Raw genomic sequence first — 19941 nt, 5'->3', positions numbered from 1 at the left:
TTTAAGTAAAATGGAACGTTTCTCAGTTATTTCCTTTTTCCCAGCTTAGAAAGCTAACAAAAATAAATGGCAATACTCAGGCATAACTGCAGGTGTAATTCTGCATTCTTTAGAAGCCCCTCAAAGAACTTCAGTTGGAGTTTAGCCCTAAAAGGAAAACGTGTTGGATACAAACATAGGACAAACCTAGCTGTAATTGAATAAAGTAATTCCAAAATATATTTATATATCAAGTGATGAAGGCAGAGGCATAGAGGACAGGGAATGAGATTTAATCTGCAGCTAAAAGTTGTCTGCAAAATGAGCACAGAGGTCCTGGCAGTCGAGCAGCCAGCTGCCCTCTGCAGCCACCTCCAGAGCGCTGCATTCCAGGTGATGGGTGTGTTTCAGTGCTCTTGGTCTTTTCCAAACCATGACTCTGGTTACAAGCAAAACCAGATGACAGAAATAGAGAAGAGGTCAGCAAGGACTGGCTGTCTCAGACAACTAGCGGCTGTGTTGTGATATATGACGCTGTCTGTCTCTGGGACAGCACTGGCTTCTTCACAACTAGACTGGAAGTAGTGACTTTGATCTGTCAGTGTACAAGAACGGTAGGTAGCTGTAAGAAGCAAGAGAGGGAAATAAAATTACTGGTCTTGCTGTGGTAGATACAAAGTTTTGTAAGGGAGAGAAGAAAGTCATTGCCAATATAAAAATATTCCTAATGTTGTAGTTGGGAAAGATGATGTTAACGTTTCCTATGTAGGAGTTAAAGTACTATGTAGGAGTTAACTAAAATCTGGTTGTTTTAGCAAAAAAAGTCACAGTAGGGTGGTGCCTCGTTTTTTCTCTAGATCGCAGAAAATCCTTGCAGTGCTCTGAGGAACTGGGCATTTGCTGAAACAATGAACTGGCAGCTAATGCAGATGTAATGTACATGGAGCTAACGGAGGCACTGCGAGGGGCAGGGCAGTGCTGCTGGCTGCCAGACCACAGCACAACTCCTTGAGTTACTTCTTGTCTAGAAGCACGTAAGCATTTGCTGATAGTGGTATTAAGCCAAAGTACATAGAGAAGAAGAGCTGACCTCATGGCTCTGCTGTTTGTGGCTGACTTAAGAGAAGCAACAACAACAAGAAGTTAGGAACCTGTACCAGCGGTAGGCACTCTGGTGTGAACTTTCCCAGTTCACACCAGAAATTTCTGTCTAATTTGGAAAAGCTGTCGGCATGCCCCCAGCTCAGGAAGATCTCTGCGTATAGCACTTCCGCAGGCTGCTGGAACACAGCGTATATGGTGGAAACTAGATTGCATTGCTACCAGTGCCATTCCGTTACGTTCTTTATATTAATGCATCCCTGGTTGTTGTTTCTCTGAGATGTCTCCGATGGAGTATCGTGCAGGCAGGTTTCACACGTTCTGTGTTTTGCTTATCCGACGCTGTTTGGCTCAGTTTCAGTAAACTTTGCAAGTGGGAGTTGTGAAAGTTCCAAGCAGGAAAGGATGGAAGCTGAAATAGGAACTCTAAAATTGTCACATGAGGGGAAAAATCTAAAAACAGAGGAGTCATTCCACTGGCAAATGATAGTTCAAAAATGAGATTATCAAAGAATCCTGGAATGGTTTGGGTTGGAAGGGACCTCAAAGCCCACCCAGTTCCATCCCCTGCTGTGGCAGGGACACCTCCCACAGCCCAGGCTGCCCAAAGCCCCATGCAGCCTGGCCTTGGGCACCTCCAGGGATGGGGCAGCTTGTGCCAGTGCCTCACCAGCCTCTGAGGGAAAATTAGTAATAGTTTAAAAGTCATAGGATTTAAAAATTGTTTTTTATTTTAAATTAAAACCCTGAAACAGAACCTAGGTATGAATGAATTAAATATTTGTTCATAGGAACTTTATAAACATTTCTCTACATATCTGTTACTTCAAAATAATCCGCAGATTTTTTAGAGGAGGAAATTATCCAATATGAGTCTAAATGGAAATTAATACTTTCTTGTTTTTATCTCACAGCTCAATAATAGTTGTATCCTCCTTTATTCTTCCAAAACTTAAAACCGTCTTCTAGATGTCACTTTCTACTTGCTTATCCCTTGTGTTTTTGTAGAGATTGGCGTCGAGGAGAAGCGAGAGATGATGACAGACCTTTCCGACGGGGGGACGACCTGCCCCGGCGGGGGGATGACTTGCCCCGACGAGGGGATGATCTGCCCCGGCGAGGAGCTGCAGAAGAGAAGGACCGTCCTTCGGTGGAGCCGAGCGAGGACAGGCCGCCTCGGCGCGAGGGGGATGAAGAGAGGCCACCTCGGCGCGAAGGGGACGAGGACAGGCCGCCCCGGCGCGGTTTGGATGAGGACAGGCCACCTAGGCGTGCTCTGGATGATGACAGACCGCCCCGACGCGCTTTGGATGATGATAGAGGCAGCTGGCGAGCCGCAGATGATGACAGGGGTCCCAGGCGCGGGATGGACGACGACCGGCCTCCCCGGCGTGCTCTGGATGACGACCGGCCGCCCAGGCGTGGGCTGGACGACGACAGGCCGCCGCGACGCGCTCTGGATGATGACCGGCCGCCCCGGCGTGGCCTGGATGACGACAGAGGCAGCTGGCGTGCCGCGGACGACGACAGAGGACCCAGGCGCGGGCTGGATGATGACCGGCCACCCCGGAGGGCGCTGGATGATGACCGGCCACCCAGGCGTGGGCTGGACGACGACAGGGGCAGCTGGAGGGCTGCGGATGATGACCGGGGTCCCAGGCGCGGGCTAGATGATGACCGGGGTCCCCGGCGTGGGCTGGATGATGACAGGGGGCCGTGGCGCAGCACAGATGATGACAGGCTCTCCAGGAGAGATGATGACCGGGGGCCGTGGCGCAGCAGCGAGGATTCCAGACCAGGTCCCTGGAGGCCATTTGGGAAACCAGGTAAAATAGCCTCATAAGATAATCTTTCTGCCAAAGCACGCGCTAAGCCAGCCGATAGCGGGGGTGCCAGAGGGGAAACGTCTCTGAAAACATCTGTAGTAATTGCACTAATATGAATGCTCCTTCACTTGGTGTAATCAATCCTTTTCGTTCGGCTGAATTAAGCAAACAAACAAAGCACACACAGCAAAATGCAGCAGTGTTTATTGCTCACCTCAAAGATAACTTAAGGTCACATAGTAATGCTGGTATTTACCGTATGCAGAAACAAAACACACAAGTTTAATGCTTTGATGGGAGAGAAACATCACTAGGTGGGCACGCCTTGGTCTCTTTCCCTACCCTGGCTGAAAATAACCTGCTAGGAAGGGTTTTGATGCATCATTCCAGTGGGTCTGGGTTTGATAAGGTTGTTATTTTTTAGTGTACAAAACTATTCCAGTTCCTACCATTCCTTTATTTTTTGCTTTTGTGTATACTTTTTTTGAAAATCCCTCTCTGAGCAGCAGTTCTGACTAGCTGACCTTCTGAGGCCCCTTCATTACCCTGCTGTCCTGTTCTTGGATGATTTACTTCTAGTCCGAAGTCTTGCGGGTGGTGACTGTGACACCTCCTTCCTGATTCTGTTCAGAACTGTTGATGATGGTTGAATGTGATTTTTTGACTGATTTCCTGGTTCTTTTTAATCAGACTTAAATATTTACAGCTGCCACATCAACTCTCTAAAGCAGGCATTAATTCTGTAATTCAAGCTAGTAGCAAAATTAGCATAAGTTGTGATATTTGCACTCCAGTAGCTTTCTCCTTCTTCCCATTTTTTTAAAGAAGGCTGTGTAATAAAGTACTCCCATTCATGAGTAACTGAACAGTAGTTCAGGGTGCACTGTGTAGGTACGTAGCGAATGACAGTCATTTTAAAGGAGTGCTTTAAAAAGCAGTAAGTTCTTACAGATTGTTTGCCTAAAATCATCTCAGCTGTGCATTTTGAGGAAGCAGCCTGCAGTCCGAACCACCCCATTTCCTTCTTCCTCTACTTGCTTTGCACAGGACCTTTGAGGGGATGGCATTTCTCAGCCAGAAAACAGAGGGTGTGTTCAGCTCTGTGTTAAACTTGACACAGGCAGTCCTGGTGTGAGGTATTTGTTGGTGTCTTTAAATAAAGCAGTTTCTACGCTGCTTTGTCAGCGCTTCCTACTCAGAAGTGCGTGCTTCTGACAAGCATCTTGAGTAGGATGCTCAGGTGATCAAAACTTGATCAGCAGTTTCTGTGTGGGAAGTAAACAATTCTTTGCCTATGGTCAGGGACCAGAAGTCGGTCACTCACAATTCCTCTGACTTGCCTACAGGGGGATGGAGAGAGCGCGAAAAGGCGCGTGAGGACAGCTGGGGGCCTCCCCGAGACTCCAGGCCCCCCGGAGACCGCGAGTGGGACAGAGACAAGGACCGCGATGAAAACGAGAAGGACCGTGAATTCGACAGAGAGAGGGATTTTGATCGAGATGATCGTTTCAGGCGTCCCAGGTTTGACTCCTTTGTTTAAACACTTGTTGAATGATTTTCTTTTTTATAAAAAAAAAAAAAAAAAAAAAAAGCCTTTCTGTTTAAGAAATAATGGGGTATCATGTAATGAGAGGAGCAGTGGCTAGGTTGTATGAAATGAAGTGCTTTAAGGCAATAAATGGATAGTGGCATTCTGGGGTCTTTTGGTTCTTAAGATGCTAACAGTTTACAGGATGAATCCCAGATGCGTCACTGCTTTCAAATATTTTTCCCCCTGTACATTAAGACAATTTCATGCTAGGCTCCAGAAAAAGAGAAAAGATTTTGGAAGTCAGTATATTAAATAGAGACCCGCAGGCCTGAAAATGCGTTGTGATTTATTATCGCTTCTTTCTGCAGCAAAGGTAAAATGTTAATGGTTAGTCATATGTTTTGAATGGCAACAGGGATGACGCTGGTTGGAGAAGAGGACCAGCTGAGGAGAACTCTAGCTGGAGGGATTCAAGTCGTCGTGAAGAATGGGACAGAGGTGGCCGTGACATGCGAGATCGCCGTGCTGATGACAGAGATCTACCCCCCAGAAGAGGACCACCACTCAGATCTGACCGTGAAGAACGTACGTTCGCTTTATCATTCTAAAGGCTCACATTTATTACAGGTCCTTCACGTTACTCTGGCAGTGCTAGGACGTGGGAAAATAGGAGTAAGTTTTATTTTCAGCCACTTAAACTCTCTTTACATAAAAAGGTAATGGAAAGAAGCTTTAGTTTGTTGAGAACTTTTCTGTGAATCTTAACGTTTCTTACTTCCTGCTCTCTGCTATCATAGTAGCAGTTTGCATCTGCAGTAGAAGGATAAGAGTGTCTGAAGTTTGCAGTTAGCAGAGCAGCGTTATGTTAGGGGTGAATTAAATCCTTGTAGTTTAACTGTCAAGATAGATGTCCCAGAAAACATTCCTGGCTCCTTTCTCAAAACTGAGGAAAATATTTGCAAATAAGGCCTTATGGGTTTCACACCATTAATGATATTTATTTTTTATGAATAACCTATTTTAATTATGTACATTAACCAGGTTTAATTATATATGTTCATTTATACTTTGCTGCTGCCTGGAAGAAAAAAAAGAGTAACAGCAAAGACATTTAGCCTGATAAACCACATCTTCCAGTGCTGGACTTGTCCCGTTCAGAAGCTCGTTTGGTTTCCGCCCTGAGTGTTGGTGCTCCCCGGACACAGGCACTGTCGTGCAGCCGATCTCAGAGAGCAAACTGGAGCACAACATGTACGGGGCTGCCAGCTGGCGGAAGGGCTGAGGGCTCTCAGGGAGAAGATACTTCATTTAAAAAATATATCAAGAACTGTTTCATTGTTGGAATGTCTGGTTTGGTATTTGACAGCTTTGTTCGTACGTAGCTGGGTTAGAATTTTGAAACTCCTTTTGGTGGAAGTGAAGAATTCTTCATGTAGTGAAGAACGCTGAAGGCCATTGTCAGTGGGGTTGTGTAATCAATCCAGTGTCGTATCTACCTCTGGTTTCAGTAGGCAGAACAGCAAGGTGCTGTCTTCGGAGACACCTACAGATTTCCACAACTGTTTTCAGTCAGGAATTTTCTGTTTGCAGGTTTCAGTCATTTCTAAGGAGATGCTTTTGTGCTTTTAATTCTGATAATATAAGGATGTATTTTTTACATGATAAAACCACATCCATCAATAGAACATTCTTATTGCAGTTAGTGTTTTAAAGATGACACTTCGGTTGCTCACAGCAATCCTGAATCGGGAAAGAGGCTTGAGTAGTTCTGGGCCGTTACTTCACTATAAAATTAAGCTGTGCATTTGGCTGTCATCTTCATATTAGCTCTTGGCAAGATTGAGAATCAGTAAATCAGACTGTCAGTGTGAGGCTTGTTTGTTTAAACTCTTGGAGGCTGCTGGTTGAATGTGACAAAGGTTGTTTTATTGTCTCTTGTACTTGCAGCAAGCTCATGGCGGCGTGCTGATGATAGGAGAGAAGAACGTGGAGAAGAACGTGAACCAGTTCGGCGATCAGCTCCTGCTCCTGCTGCTGCTCCAGCTGCTGCTTCCCCAGCAGCATCAAAAGATCGAGAAAGAGATGGGGAGAAGGAGAAGGGCTCCTGGAAAACAGAAAAGGAGCGTGAGCCTGTTCGTCGTACTAAAAATGAGACAGACGAAGAAGGGTGGACCACTGTACGACGTTAAGTGGATATCAAAACAGTTTAACCAATGTTTTAGCTTTGATTTGATTGAATCCACAGATTATATTTGTGCTTATAAACATTCTGAATTGGAATTCTTTAACAAATGTTTTGAGGTAACATGAAAGCATGAGCTTGAATTACTTACTCATATAGATTGATCATGCACAAAACTCACAGCAGAAGGTTGGAAATTGAATGCCAGTTTTTGAAATTTCAAATGATGCTTATTTCATGGATCATTTGTTGCTAAAATAAAAAGAAGCAAGCCCAACAGCTGTCTTGAGTACTGCTTCTATCTTGCACCAAAACAAGCTGACCTTTTTATTTTTAGTCTTTCTTAATTCGGAATGGGGTATTGTCATCACCAAACATGCATATGAAACCACCTCTGTTCACACAGTGCAATTACTGAAAAAGCAGAGCTAGATCAATTGCCATAATTAGAAAAAAAAACAAGGGGGGGGGGGAAGTACAACCCCCCTCTTCTTACAATAGGGATCTTTGAGGGCAGGCAGTGTGAGAGTCACATTTTATTACCTAAATTCAGTATGTTCAAATTGGAATTAAATACAACAAACATGAGCATTAGCTACACTGGGATATTTTCTGTAGATTTACTTGAATACATTACATGAAGCCACGTTGCAGTCATTGTTCCAGTACCATATACTGCTGCAGTGTACAACCACAGAACTTAAAGCTTCTACGATTTAAGTGTTTTGGTAAGCATATTGCGATGTATTTTCTGTTGCCAATAGCACAACTGCTTTTCCATTACTGGATAACTCATGCCTTTCAAGGATTTATAAATATTGTCATATTTAAAATGTGTGGTTTTGGAGAAGTTGTTGAATTTTTCCCCAATTCTTTGTCTTCAGGGTAAATTCTTTCCCTTTCAAAAGAAGTGATTTGTAGTAATGGCTGTGTTGACTTCAATTTTGGGATGCAGATCAACAGTTACTATCTGGTCATACTGAAGCCAGCACAGAACTTGCTGCTGTGTGTTTCTTCGATGATAAATAAACAACTTATGGAATTAGCTTCTACAGTGTCTTGACTTTTTAGTAACTTCCCACATTGTATTTTAATGCCAAACAGCAGTTTAACTTTTTTTTTTTGTATCTGGTTTGTATATGGTTTTGTATGGTCTGAAGGAGAAAGTGAGAGGACCTGGGCTAGTTAAACCTTATTTAATTGTAGTATGTGTGAACAAAAGTTATAATGTTTCTCTTCTTATCCTTTTCCCACCCTTTTCAGACTTTCCAGCTCCCATTTACTGCTCAGGACAAACTTATTCTCATTGTCACCTAGTCTGAGGGCCAGCTGCTTGTGCTGCCAGGATTCCTTCAGAGCTGTGATGTTTTCTAAACTTTTTTGTGTGCTGCATGCAGTTAAGGGGTCCCAGGGCTGCTGTTGAGCTACCTGTTGCTGTACTTGCACTGGGACAAGAATTGCAGTGACAGCTGTTAAAAGGGACTCCAGGAGGGACCACCCTCTTGCAGTGAGGTCAGATTGCATTAGGCAGAACCATGTTTGGCCAGGCCTGGAAAGCTCCCAGGATGGAGCCTGCACAACCTTTCAGGGCAACCTCTTCACAGGGCATGACTGTTCTCACAGTGAAAAAGCTTTTTTTTTTTTTGTCCAGCTTCTGCCTGATGCCTCTCACCTTCCTCTCCTACACTGCAGTGAAAAGCCTGATGGGAAAACTGCCTAATGGGTACTGGCAGGCCCCTGGAAAGGTTCCCCAAAACTTTCCAGTCTCCAGCCTGCCCCAGCCCCTCGTGCTGTTGTTGCCCTCAGCTGCATGTGCTCCAGTTTGGCCTCATCTTCCTTGTGTGCACACCAACTGGAGGCAGCAGTCACGCTGAGGAGTGCTGAGTAGGGGGGCGCAGCTCTCAGCCTGCCAGCAGAGCCCAAGGCTGGAACACCCCAGCATCACATGGGAGTGATGAAAACCTTGCTAGGCCAGCCCAAACAACATCCTCTGCACTTCCCCTTGTCCACAAAACCAGATGTTTTATTGCAGAAAGCAGCCAAGTTGGGCATTGGGTTAAGTCCTTGCTGACTCCTAGTCACTTCATCCTTCACGTGCCCCAAAAGCAGCTCTGAGATTACTTCAGGAGTTTTCCAACGAACTGAAGCCACGTCACCTGGCCAACAGCATCTCTGATGGTCCCTTTGGCCTTTTTTGAACACGAATGCAATGTTTGCCTCCAGTCATCAGAGTTAAAAAGAGTGGTTCCACCTCCAGTTGTATGTTTGTAATTGTATCCCAACAGCCATATTTTGCATGGGCATGAATGTCATCAATGGCCACTGCACCAGAGAAATTTCCAGGATCTGTGTTCTTAACCTCCTTGAGCATGTAAGAATTCTAGGTATGTGCTGGCAAGACTGGGCAGCTCAAGAGATCTCCAGGATGTGAGCTACACAGCCATGTCTGTGCATTTATTTCACTGCTTGATCATTTCAGAACACCAACTGCTGTGGCAGAAGTTTGCCAGGACTGGCCCAGCCCTAACCAAAAGGCTCTGCACAGTTACCACTCCTGCTCTTCACAAGTCAAAGCATTTAGTTGCAGCAGGATGGGGATTCTGCAAGCCGTTCCACTTCTTGCTAATCCAGTCCCTTGCTGCAATTTCAGCTTTGTTGGTTTTCCACCATTGGCCCAGAGGACAATTCACTGGGTTTTCTGCCTCTGCACTTGCAGATTTAGCACCCTGCTCTTCAGAAAAATAATTCGACAATTATTTTTCTCCTCGTGACTGTTAGCAGACTACCTCAGGATGTATTCATCTATGTATTGGGTGGGCCAAGCTGGCACACCTAAGGGAAGTGAATGCATTTCACAGCCATCAGAGCTTGGTCCTGTGGCACAGAAGCACCCTGAGGCACTGGGCAGCAGCAAGCCAGAGACACCCCCTGCCAAACAGGGCTTTCAGTAAAGCTGTGCGCTCACCTGGCTGCAGCTGAACTGAACCATCTGCACACCTGAAGGCAGCACTGCCTTACAACCAGCCTGCTTTTTGCCAAGGCTCACAGCAGCTGAGGGCCATTATGGGCTGCCTGGTGCTCTGCTCTTTCCTCTCACCACAGTATGACCATGGAAAAGGTGCCATTGCTTACAGAATTTGGAATATTTCCCTGGATAAGAATTTGGGTTGAGCCAACAGACATAACTCTGACATGCAGATGCCTCTAGGGTAAGAGACAGCACCAGGATTTTCTTAGACCTCTTTGATGGAGCCTAAAGTAGCTTCCAACCCAGGCTGCTTTTAGAGTAAGCTGTATGCTGTTCCTAGGATTTAAGTTACTAACCTAAGTTGTTTTCAGTAACTTAAGGAATCAAAATAAAGCTATATGTAAGCAGTATCTTCTGTAATTAAGAGTGACAACAAACAGGCATGTTTTTGCTCATTGTGCTGCAGTGTGCTGGGGAAATGGCTCCAGAAATTTACTTAAGAAACAACTCTTGAGAATTTCAATCTAGGACAGGGGCTTGTAAAGCTTTAAAGGGCAACTCAACCCAAAGAATGGGCTCCTGCTGGACAACCACGTCATTTCAGGACCTTGCTCTCAGGTTTTTGCTCTGAGTGCTGTGACCTCCCCACTGGAGCACGCTGCCTTTCCCCTCCCAGCCCAGCTGGTCTTCCCAAGCGCCTGTTCTGCTGCCTTACCTGCTGGGGCCTGGATCCCACACCCAGCGCCACGCAGCCTGCCACAGGCAGCTCCTGGCCCTTCCACAACGGGCCCGCCCGGGGAGCACGAGGAGACTCGGAGTCGTAGGCAGCAGAAGCCACTGGCACAAGGGCAGCTTTCTTCTGACACAGGTCGAGGGAAGGAGCAGGTGCTGCACGAGGCCAGCGCCACCATCCGAGGCAGGGTGAGGTTCTGGTGTCTTGGCAAACTCCCAGGCACTGCAATGGGTCAGTCCCTATGGGGTAGCTTAACCTATAGAGCAGGGGAGGCAGGGGGGTGTTGCAGACAGACCTCCCACACAGCCCCCTCAGAAAACACCTGAGAGCGCTTTTCTTAGGTCTTTCTTGCTTTTATGTCCGTAAACAGTCAACTGGATTAAAATGCATATACTCATCTTCAAAGTTTCCACAAGAAGCTAACAGAAATACAAAACAGAATTCTTCCCATAGCGTTACACTTGAGCTCATTTCCAATCTGTGGTGGATACAGATTAAACATATGTGGAACAGACATCACAAAATCAAACATACCTAAATTCTACCAGCTTACAGGAGCCTGTAGTGCAAGCCCCCCCCCCCCGAACGAGCGGCGGTGCGCAGCTGAGACCTCGCGCAACGGGAAGGCAGCTGCCCTACAGCGAGCTGTCGCCACAGTGAAGTGTTATTTAATGCAAGTCCCTTTGCAGCCGATAATTAGCCCTACTGCTATCTTTGGAGCCATCCGATGAAGATTTAAGAGACCACTTCCATAGCGAGCCCTTTCCTCCCTGCTCACAGCTGTGCCAGTGATGTCTCTCGGGCCCCTCCCCAGCCCCTCCTGCTTCCCCCTCCCCAGTGCCCGTCCTCCCACCCTGCTGAGCAGCTTTCCAAGAGGAATTCACACAAACACCCGAGCTCCCCTTTCTGCCAGGACCCGTCGCCTTCCTCAGCTTCCAGGTGATTCCCTAGGTAAGGCCAACCACAGCGTGACCCCTCCGTGCTGTGAACGCACACATCTGCTCCAGAGGACCCCAAGCCAACTACAAGCCGTGCTGCTCCTCCTCCTGCCTCCGACTCGCACTAAACGCAGTCGTCACATTCCCAAGCAAGCCCTTTGCTTCCTCCTCCTCCTCCTCTCAGACCCTCCCTAAAGCTGCACGCTGCCCACGGTCACGGGTGGCCGCGGGCCAGTGCCCCCACCAGCAGGGCGCTGGGATGGAGGGGAGGAGGCGCTGCCTGCCGCACCGGGAACCGAGCAGGGGTTCGCTGGCAACTTCCCTCCCGGCTGTAGGATGGGTGTAGGAAACAGCTCAGCTGCTTAAAGACTCGACAAGCCGGGGGCTGGATCCTGACGAAGCCCAGCGCTGCCGACGGGCACCCTGCAGGAGCAGCAGCCGGGCACAGGGGGGCAAGGAGGGGGCCGGCGGCCGCTTCCCCACCCGGGGCGATGCGGGCAGCAAGGGGGGGACCCCACAGCGGGCGGAGGAGCAAAACCGGGCCGCCCCCTCCTCAGATCCACCAGGGGACCCTCTTTTCTCCCCGACCACCCGCAGCGGCTCCCACGGAGCCCAAGCGGGGCGCCCACCCCGCGCTGCAGCCGCCCGGCGCCCCGCAGCCTAGCGGCCCTTCCTGCCCAGCGCCGCCCGGGCGTGCCGCAGCTGCTTGGCCGCCTGCATTTTGGACAGCGGGCAGTACTTGATGGTGTGGGCATTGTCCCCGCTGGCCCCGCACAGGGGGCAGGTGTAGCGCCGCAGCACCGGGCACAGGACGCGGCCGTCGGGTCCCTTGAGGATGTGCGTGGTGTAGAGGGCCACCGCCTCCTTGTTGTTCCTGCAGAAGACGCACACCTGCAGCTCGGGCTTCAGCAGCCTCCCGGCCGCCCTCGGGTGTGCCGGCAGCCGCCCCGCAGCCACCACCACGCCGCCCCAGGCTCGGGGCGAGCCGGCCCCGGCCCCCTCCGGCCCGGGGCACTCCAGCAGCACCGCGGCGGGGCCGCCGCGGCCCGGGAAGGGGCTGAGGTCGGCGAAGCGCTCCTCCAGCAGCCCCTCGCCGTGGTGGTGGTGGTGGTGGCCGCACAGCTCCAGGTCGTGCAGGTCCAGCGCGCCCTCGAAGTACGGCCCCGCCGCCTCTTCCTCCTCCTCCTCTTCCTCCTCCTCCTCCTCGGCCGGCGCCGCCGCCACCACCACGGCGGGGGGCTCGGCAGCGAAGCCCTTGCCGGGCCGCACGGCTTTGGTGATGAGCGTGGCCAGCCCCAGGTAGTCGTTCCACGAGTTGAACACGTTCCCGCAGGCGCTGTGGCTCCGGCCGCCGTAGCGGGAACCCGGCAGGCGCTCCACGGCCGGGAGGTGCCGGTGCTGCTCCAGCGCGCCGCCGGGGAACGCCTCCATGGGGCACGGGGGGCGCCGCCGCCCGCCCCCGCGGCCCCAGCCCCGCCGCAGCTCCGCACCCGCCGCCGCCGCCTCCTCCTCTGGGAGCGCGCGGCCGCGCGACGCCCTTTAAATAGGGGCGGCGGGGGCGGGAGGGGGCGCGCGCCGCTCTCCCATTGGCCGCCGGGCTGAGCCCCCTCCCGCTCATTGGCTGAGGGGGCGGCGTGGGGGGGGTGGGTGAGGGGAGGGGGGCGCGCAGGTGGCGCGGCACGTGCGCGCGGAGGGGGGCGGGGCCGCGCGTGGCAGGGGTCGGACCCCCCCGGTGGGGTGGGGGCGGGTCTGTGCCGGGCACCTGCGGCAGTGGGCGGTGGTGTTATGGCCCCAAAAACTGCTATTAGTGTCCCAAAAACTACTGCTACTGCCCCAAAAGCAGTTATTAGTACCCAAAAACTTACTCTTAGTACCCAAAAATTACTGTTGGTACTGCAAAAACTACTGTTAGTACCCCAAACAATTACTGTTAGTACCCAAAAGGCTACTATTAGTGTTCAAAAATACTATTAGAGCCCAGAAAGCTGCTGTTAGTACCCAAAAAGCACTTATTAGTACCCCAAAACCAACTGTTTGTACACAAAAACTACTGTTGGTACCCAAAAAAACTATTATTAGTACCCCAAAACTACTGTTGGTACCTCAAAAACTACTGCTAGTACCCAAAAAACAGTTGTTAGTTACTGAAACTTACTGTTAGTACCTAAAAAGCTATTGTTAATATCAAAAAATAATATTAGAACCCAGAAAATTACTGTTAGTACCCAAAAATCAATAGTTAGTACCCACAAAATTACCATTAGTATCCAAAAACAACTGTAAGTACCCAAAAAGCTATTGTTAGTACCCAAAATTACCGCTAGTATCTAAAAACACCTGCTAGTACCCAAAAAACTTCTGTTAATACCCAAAAAGCTATTGCTAGTATCCCCAGACTACTGTCAGTACCCCAAAATGAATTGTCAGTGTCCCCAAAATTACTGCTAGTACCCCAAAACCTGACAAAGATTTGGGATGTGCTCAGGAGAGGCTTGAGGACGCCTCCCGTGCGTGAGGCCGGGTTCAGCCCTGAAACCACGGGGCTGAGGCCTCGTGCCCGGATAGCCCAAAGTGTCCCGTCCTTGTGCTTCCCCACGGGATGTAGGGGGTAAAGGCACGGCTGTAATTAAAAACCCGGTTAATTGCCAGCCGTGGTGAGGTGAGGGCACCGTGCTGCCACCGCCCATGGCAGCGAGAGAGCCGCCGCATGCGAGGAGGCCGCGGCCTGCTCCTTGGCGTCCTTCAAAGGCGGCTTGGGTTTGCCCAAACTTTTCTTTCCAACCCCTGTGGACACTGAAGTGGCGGCCATTTAACGTGGGAGATGTCCACAAGCTGCCCCGGGAGGCTGGGGAGGTCCCAAAAACGCCTTTAATGATGAGATGCCCTGTGCTGCTGGTGCTCCCAGGCTGGCGCTACCAGCGATCCCGTCTGAGGCTTTTGGCTTAGCAGCTGATGCTTTTGTTTGGAAAGCCGAAGTTTGTAGCACAGAGCTGTCCTTCTGGTCGGGAGATTGAAAGCAGCTGGTGGGACTAACGCGAGCGAGCTAGGTTTTAATGAGATACAAACACGAGTCAGGAAAGCAAAGCTTCAGCCCCGGGCCTCGGAGGCTCCAGCTGTGGGGTGGGAGCACCCCCAGGCCGAACGCCGTGGGCATTCAGGGTGAGGGGCGCAGGGATGGTGCTGGAGGGGCTGGGGGGCTCCGGGGGGCCACCAAGGCTTGCCCTTGTGTGAGGTTTCAGGGGGAAATGTGATGAATCCACTCCAGCCCTTTTTACTGGCAAAGCCTGGTGGGTTAGGGAAGTAAAAGCCAACCCTGAAAGACAGCTTGGGCTCCGGGACTCTTGCTCTGAAGACGTGCTCGTGCTTTTGCTGTGTGGAAATGGTTGCAAACCTCCAGCGTGCCAGCCCCATACAAATGGGCACCTGATGGGTTCTGGAGCAGGGTGCCAAACGTCTCCGTGAGGCAGGCCACAGCCCTGCTTTGGAGGCACGAATGGCAACATCCATCATCTCCATAGATTTTGGAGTTGCACGACAGTCCTCAGGCAACTGCAGCAAATGTTTACACAGGCAAACCGAGCTGGTGGGGGGTGTCGTGTATTTTTAGCTGACTTTTAATTCGATTCAGTCATCGAAAACCCAGAGCAATGCACAGAGCGGCGGTAGCCAGCTCTCTAAGAAATGCTGCTCCACCTCTTTGCACGCAACTGGAAAGAGCCAAGGGAAACTAATAAGGTGCTTCCAAGAATACATCATTGCCAGGTGAAGGGTCACCAGCAATTGGAAAAGAAATTAAGGAATCACGTTTTCATTTGTATTGTTATCTCTGTAGGAGTGTCAAATGTGTGAAGGAGAAGCCCAAATTTGGGATGCCTGTGCAGTAGATACGTGCAGTGTGATCCTGCCTTTGGTTGTGCCATCATGTACTCTTTTCTCATGCTATTGCTGCCATATATTTTGAGCTCTGACTTTCCTGGATATTCAGCCACAGCAAAAGTGTTCGTGGTTGTAAAGCTGGAGGAGGCAGCTGTAGGTCCCCAGGGTAGCAGAATTAGGTGGTGGCTCCCAGGTCTCAGCACTCACCAAATCCCCCAAGCACTGCCGTTGTGTCTGTTCTGGGCTCACATGAGGAGCTGGGCTGCAAGAGCTGCATCTGTCATCTCAGACCAGCCTCACGAACATACAAGAATGAACAATCCTGAACAACCACACACCACGACAAGTGCCACCAGCTGAAGGACCTGGAGGAGAACCCCAAAGACCTGGCTCGTCGCCTGGGGACTACACCAGCTGGGAGCTGAGCAGGGTGGCGAACCCAAGCGGTATGCAGAAAATTACACAGACACAAAAAATACGGCTCTGACTGACTGACTTTGGAGTGCTTGGCTTTCCAGCAAAATGGCATCCTTTTCCCTGCTTCAAGCAGATCATTTTACAGCAGCTTCTGCCTCCTGTACGGCTGAACCTGAACCGTCAGCAGACGGCTGCGGTTGCAGCAGCAGGTGTGCAGAGCTCACGCTTCTCACCCTTGTCTTCAGTAATTCTTCAATACATAAAAACGGGCTTTTGGATGAGCTGAGAGGCAGGAAGAGAGCTGAGGTTTTTGCCATTTTGGGTTCCTCAGGCTCTGCAGAATCTGGCTCTTCCTGGTACTCCCAGCTCTTAGCCCCAACAGCAAATAAGAGGAGAACAAACTTGCTCATGTTTTGGGGGCTGCCAGTGCAGAGTGGGGAGAAACTGATTTTCCTCTCCCTACAGTTTGCCAGATGAAGCTGAATTTGTTTTCAGGGGGCAAAATGTTTCTGGACTCAGACCATTTTGTATCCTCAAATTGAAAGCACCGCTGAAAGTGTTGGAAACATTCGCTCTTTGTAAAAACATCAATCCATTGCAAGACTGTTTTTACAATCGAAAATGCATCCACTTGGATTACAGTGGCTGATAAACACTAGAAGCTATCAGCTCTTCTGTTCTCTCTTTCAAATGCGATGAATTTAAAGAATGTAAAAGTCCCAGACCACTAGCCAGGGTTTTGACTTGTCCATTCAAACTGCTGCAGAACACAAACACAGGCCAAGAATCAAATGTTTATCAGCAGAAGCATATTTTTCCTGGGGATACAGTAACTCACATTCCCGTCTCATGGAGAAGAATGTCAAAGGAGCATGGAAAATTATGGATCCTGTTTATTAGAAAATCAAATGGTTTATGAAAACTGAAAGGTCTTTTTTTTTTTTTTTTTTTTCAATTTCTACATTTTATGAAAACATTGGGGCAGTGTAATAAATGCTGTAAGCATTCAGGTTTCTAAAGGCAGAACGAGGTTTCCCTCTTACAGCAAATCAAGTTCCCCTCTGTAAAGATCCTGCAAACTTGACACAGCACAGCAAACTTGTTCGTTTTACGGTTCTATAGTGAATTGAATTGAATGCTACATTATTGGACTTTACTGTTGGGTATTTCTGCTAGATGTATTAGATCACCAAAAGATAGAGCTGCATCACTTTGTTACGTGCTGTAACTGCGGCTCTGTTCATTGCTGTCTCTGGGGCGAGGGCTCCATTCCTTGTCTCCGGCAGGGAGATGCTCAGACTGCTGCATGCACCGAGGTCTGTTGTGCTCAGAGGAGATGCCCACAACCACACGCTGCTGTACGTGACATGCTCGGGAGAGAAAGCTGGTGCCAAACTCAGCCAGAAACAAGCAGGTCTGCTTGGGTGCCTGGTGCCTCCACTGGAGCTGGTCGTGGCTGCGGGTTGTTATCAGCCCCTCTGCCAGTCTGCCCCGACAGTGGTACATTGGTGGTGCCTGCTGCTGGAGCCTCCTGGAGAGCCTTGATTTTCATGATTTTCTACACTGCTTCCACCACGTGCGCGCCTGCACTTTGTTGTGTCCCGTGCAAGGTAATGGAAATCGGAGGCTGGACGAAGGCAGATAGGAAACAGCAGAGGCTTTCAGTTTTGGAAAAGTCTTTAAATTCATTGAGAAGAGTATTTCAAATAAAACTTTGGCTAGACACCCTACATTCCTTTGTGTATTCCTGCTCTCCAAAAATTACTGCTCCAAGATATGCTTGATAGGGCTTGACACTTGCACGAGGATTTATTGCTCTGAGTTTCTGAATTGGTTCTGAACCTGAATTAGCAAATGTTGGTGTATATTTCTAATAGTGACAAGGATTCCAGCAGAATTCCTGAGGTCTGCCTGGCTGATTAAATCCAGCGAAGGCTCCCGCTAAGCTCCTAGCCAGAGCCAGCCAGAGCCCGGGCTTTAGGATCACCACAGATTCATTCGTGAAGCCTTTTTTATTGTGTGAAATGTTACCAAGCAGAAGACGTATATACTAGCTGTTCCATATAAGTGTCATATACACACATAATACAGTCGATAAATTCCTGATATATTAATTTCACATGGTGAGGATAATAGGATTTCTTCTGACAACTTGATTAAATTTGTAAGAAAAGTCCTAGTGAAAAAAAGTTATTGCATTTTTGTCAGGCTGATAAGTATGATTTAACTGCAAGAGAAAGGCAACCAAAAAATCAGGCTTGCATTTGGAAGCTCCCACTCTTGTCTTCTGTTTTGTTATTTCGCAAAAAGAGTAAACACAGAGTTTCCCATCATTTTGTTTGCCTGGTGGTGCTTGTTTGCTTAATCTGAGATTGAAATTGTCTTTATCGTGAAGAGCAGTGATGGGCAAGAAAATAGTGAAATCTCTAAAGAATGCTGAAGTTGAGAAAACAATTTTTAATCAGTCCAAATGTTTTAAAATTCTGATATCTTTGGGATATTTTTGTCAGTAAACTTCAAGATCTAAGATTTTGGGGGAAGGGAGCCTTCAGCAAAGGCTCAGCAGCCTGAGATTTTTGGCAGATGTGGCAGGGGTGCATCCCTCGCCCCATGGTGCCCATGCAGCCGGCCAGAGCAGGAGCACAGGAGCTGTCATCCACCTCTCACTGCTCTCCTCGACCCAGCTGCAGGGCTGAGTTGTCTTCTCCTGGCCCATGTGCTGGCCCCACTGCCTCTGACACCACTGGTGCCTCTGCCACAGAGGGAGAAGCTTCAGCAGTGTGTGCTCCTGCACACACAGCTCTGTGCACAGCCATGGATCAGGGGACTGCAGTTTGCATTTAGGCATTTCACATCCCCCGGGAGCCTGCACTGAGTTTCCAAACTCCTGTGCTCCTGTGCTCTCACAAATCCAGAGCCTGACCCTGAGAGCACAACGTCCTTCCCGTTTTCAGCAAGAACTGTTTTGTTCAAGCCTTTGGGTGCTTTTGAGTTTTTTTCTTCCTGAAGGGATAAACTACTAATTATACATGGAAATTGTACCTCAAAGATCCATCTTAATAATATAATTGTAGTAGCAAAGCAACTGGTATGATTATGTGCATCATTGCACTTTTCAGCCATTAACCAGCTTTTCTTGGTTAATGAAGTTAGTAAAACCTAGAATGTGCTGCGCTGGAATATATCCAGTGGAATCTCATTATCACCTACAAGCCTTTGTAATTGGGGTGATAATGTGTAAAACGTTATATTGCTGATAAACGAGACACGATTAAGGGAGGGCAGAGTTCTGCTCTCAGGCACACGTGACGGATCCTGGGGTGCTGCTGTGTGTTTGTGGAGTGCCTGCAGCCCCGTGTCCACCTCGGTGGTCGCATTTCGAGGCAGATGAGGTGCACTTGGAGCAAGTCCAGCAGCGAGACTAATGAGAGCTGTGACCTCTCAGGAAAGGTGCAAAGGATCGGTGCCGCCGAGGCAGGAGGAGGCTGCAGCGAGGCATGATAATGGTCTTAAATGCCTTCAAAGAAGGGAATAATCTGTTCTCCATGATCCTGTTGGACAGGACACAGAGGAATGGGCTGGAAGCACAGTGGAGGCAGTTTACGGTGGTTATTAGGGAAACCCAGAAAGGATAATTAAGAACTGGTTTAGATTCCTTGGACTGGGATGCGTCAAAGGAGCGTTCAGCATTTGCAGGAGCCAGGAGGAGGTGAGGGAGTTGTGTTCAGCGAGGACCAATCTCAACATTATCCTCTCCCTGTAAACACTGGTAGTCTTTAGCCAAGTCATCCCTTAACCTTCTGTCTTCGTAAGCTAAACAGATTTTGCTGCTGGATCTGGGACTGTAGTGGCTGTTCTCCCATCCTTATATTCCTTTCTGAACTCTCCAGCAGAAGTGACACCAGGAATGCCAGGGGCAGGGGATGTCTGCTTTGTTTTGCTGTGGTAGTGTGCTCAAATATCGTGTATGACTGAGTAGGAACATAAAAATAGGTTCAGACCAAGAGTTCATCTGGCTCGTAATCTTGTTTCTGACAGTAACTTGTAGTAGGTGGATACTGAAGGGTGATATTTCCCTGCCTAGCCCCCTCCTTATCTTTTGCCAGCTTTTAAAAATAAAGGTGCAATCTGAAATTCCATGCGAAGCCTTTGGCATTTATATGTTTCTGCTGTCTAAATGGTGCCTTACGCCTGCAGCTTTCCAGCATTTGTGTCGTGTGCTGCCCAAGGATTTAAACTGCGAACCAGAAGATCTGTATCTCTGGTAAGGTTCTGGGAAGGGATATTTTTAACTCACAGCAGGGCCCCAAGAAGGCAGGGTGAGAGCTGCAGCCCTGTGCTCTGGGGAAGGGGCTCAGCTGCAAGGCAAGGAGCTGGCCGAGGTTGCCAC

The 19941-nt window shown here is 49.1% G+C and overlaps 2 protein-coding genes across 3 annotated transcripts in view; one reads left to right on the top strand and one right to left on the bottom strand.

Annotated features, from left to right (window-relative positions):
• Positions 1-7665, top strand: part of EIF3A (eukaryotic translation initiation factor 3 subunit A) — a 33067-nt gene extending 25402 nt beyond the window's left edge. The window contains exons 19-22 of the mRNA XM_027460714.3: positions 2089-2906; positions 4253-4427; positions 4853-5022; positions 6385-7665. Of these exons, the coding sequence (XP_027316515.1) occupies positions 2089-2906; positions 4253-4427; positions 4853-5022; positions 6385-6626 (1405 nt within the window). The 3' untranslated portion in view covers positions 6627-7665. The remainder of the gene's footprint in view (positions 1-2088; positions 2907-4252; positions 4428-4852; positions 5023-6384) is intronic.
• Positions 4482-12774, bottom strand: NANOS1 (nanos C2HC-type zinc finger 1). Of its 2 annotated transcripts, none has more exons than XM_027460717.3 (2): positions 10303-12774; positions 4482-9350 (listed from the first exon to the last, which is right to left on the bottom strand). In XM_027460717.3, the coding sequence occupies exon 1, from the start codon at positions 12687-12689 to the stop codon at positions 11919-11921; it is 771 nt and encodes a 256-aa protein (XP_027316518.1). In that variant the 5' UTR covers positions 12690-12774; the 3' UTR covers positions 4482-9350; positions 10303-11918. The 2 variants fall into 2 exon arrangements, with proteins under 2 accessions (XP_027316518.1, XP_038036886.1); XM_038180958.2 differs by having other exon boundaries at positions 4482-6541.
• Between the last annotated feature and the right edge of the window lie 7167 nt (positions 12775-19941).

Source organism: Anas platyrhynchos, chromosome 6, assembly GCF_047663525.1.
Source record: "Anas platyrhynchos isolate ZD024472 breed Pekin duck chromosome 6, IASCAAS_PekinDuck_T2T, whole genome shotgun sequence".
NCBI lineage: Eukaryota > Metazoa > Chordata > Aves > Anseriformes > Anatidae > Anas > Anas platyrhynchos.
This window is presented reverse-complemented; position numbering and strand designations above follow the sequence as displayed.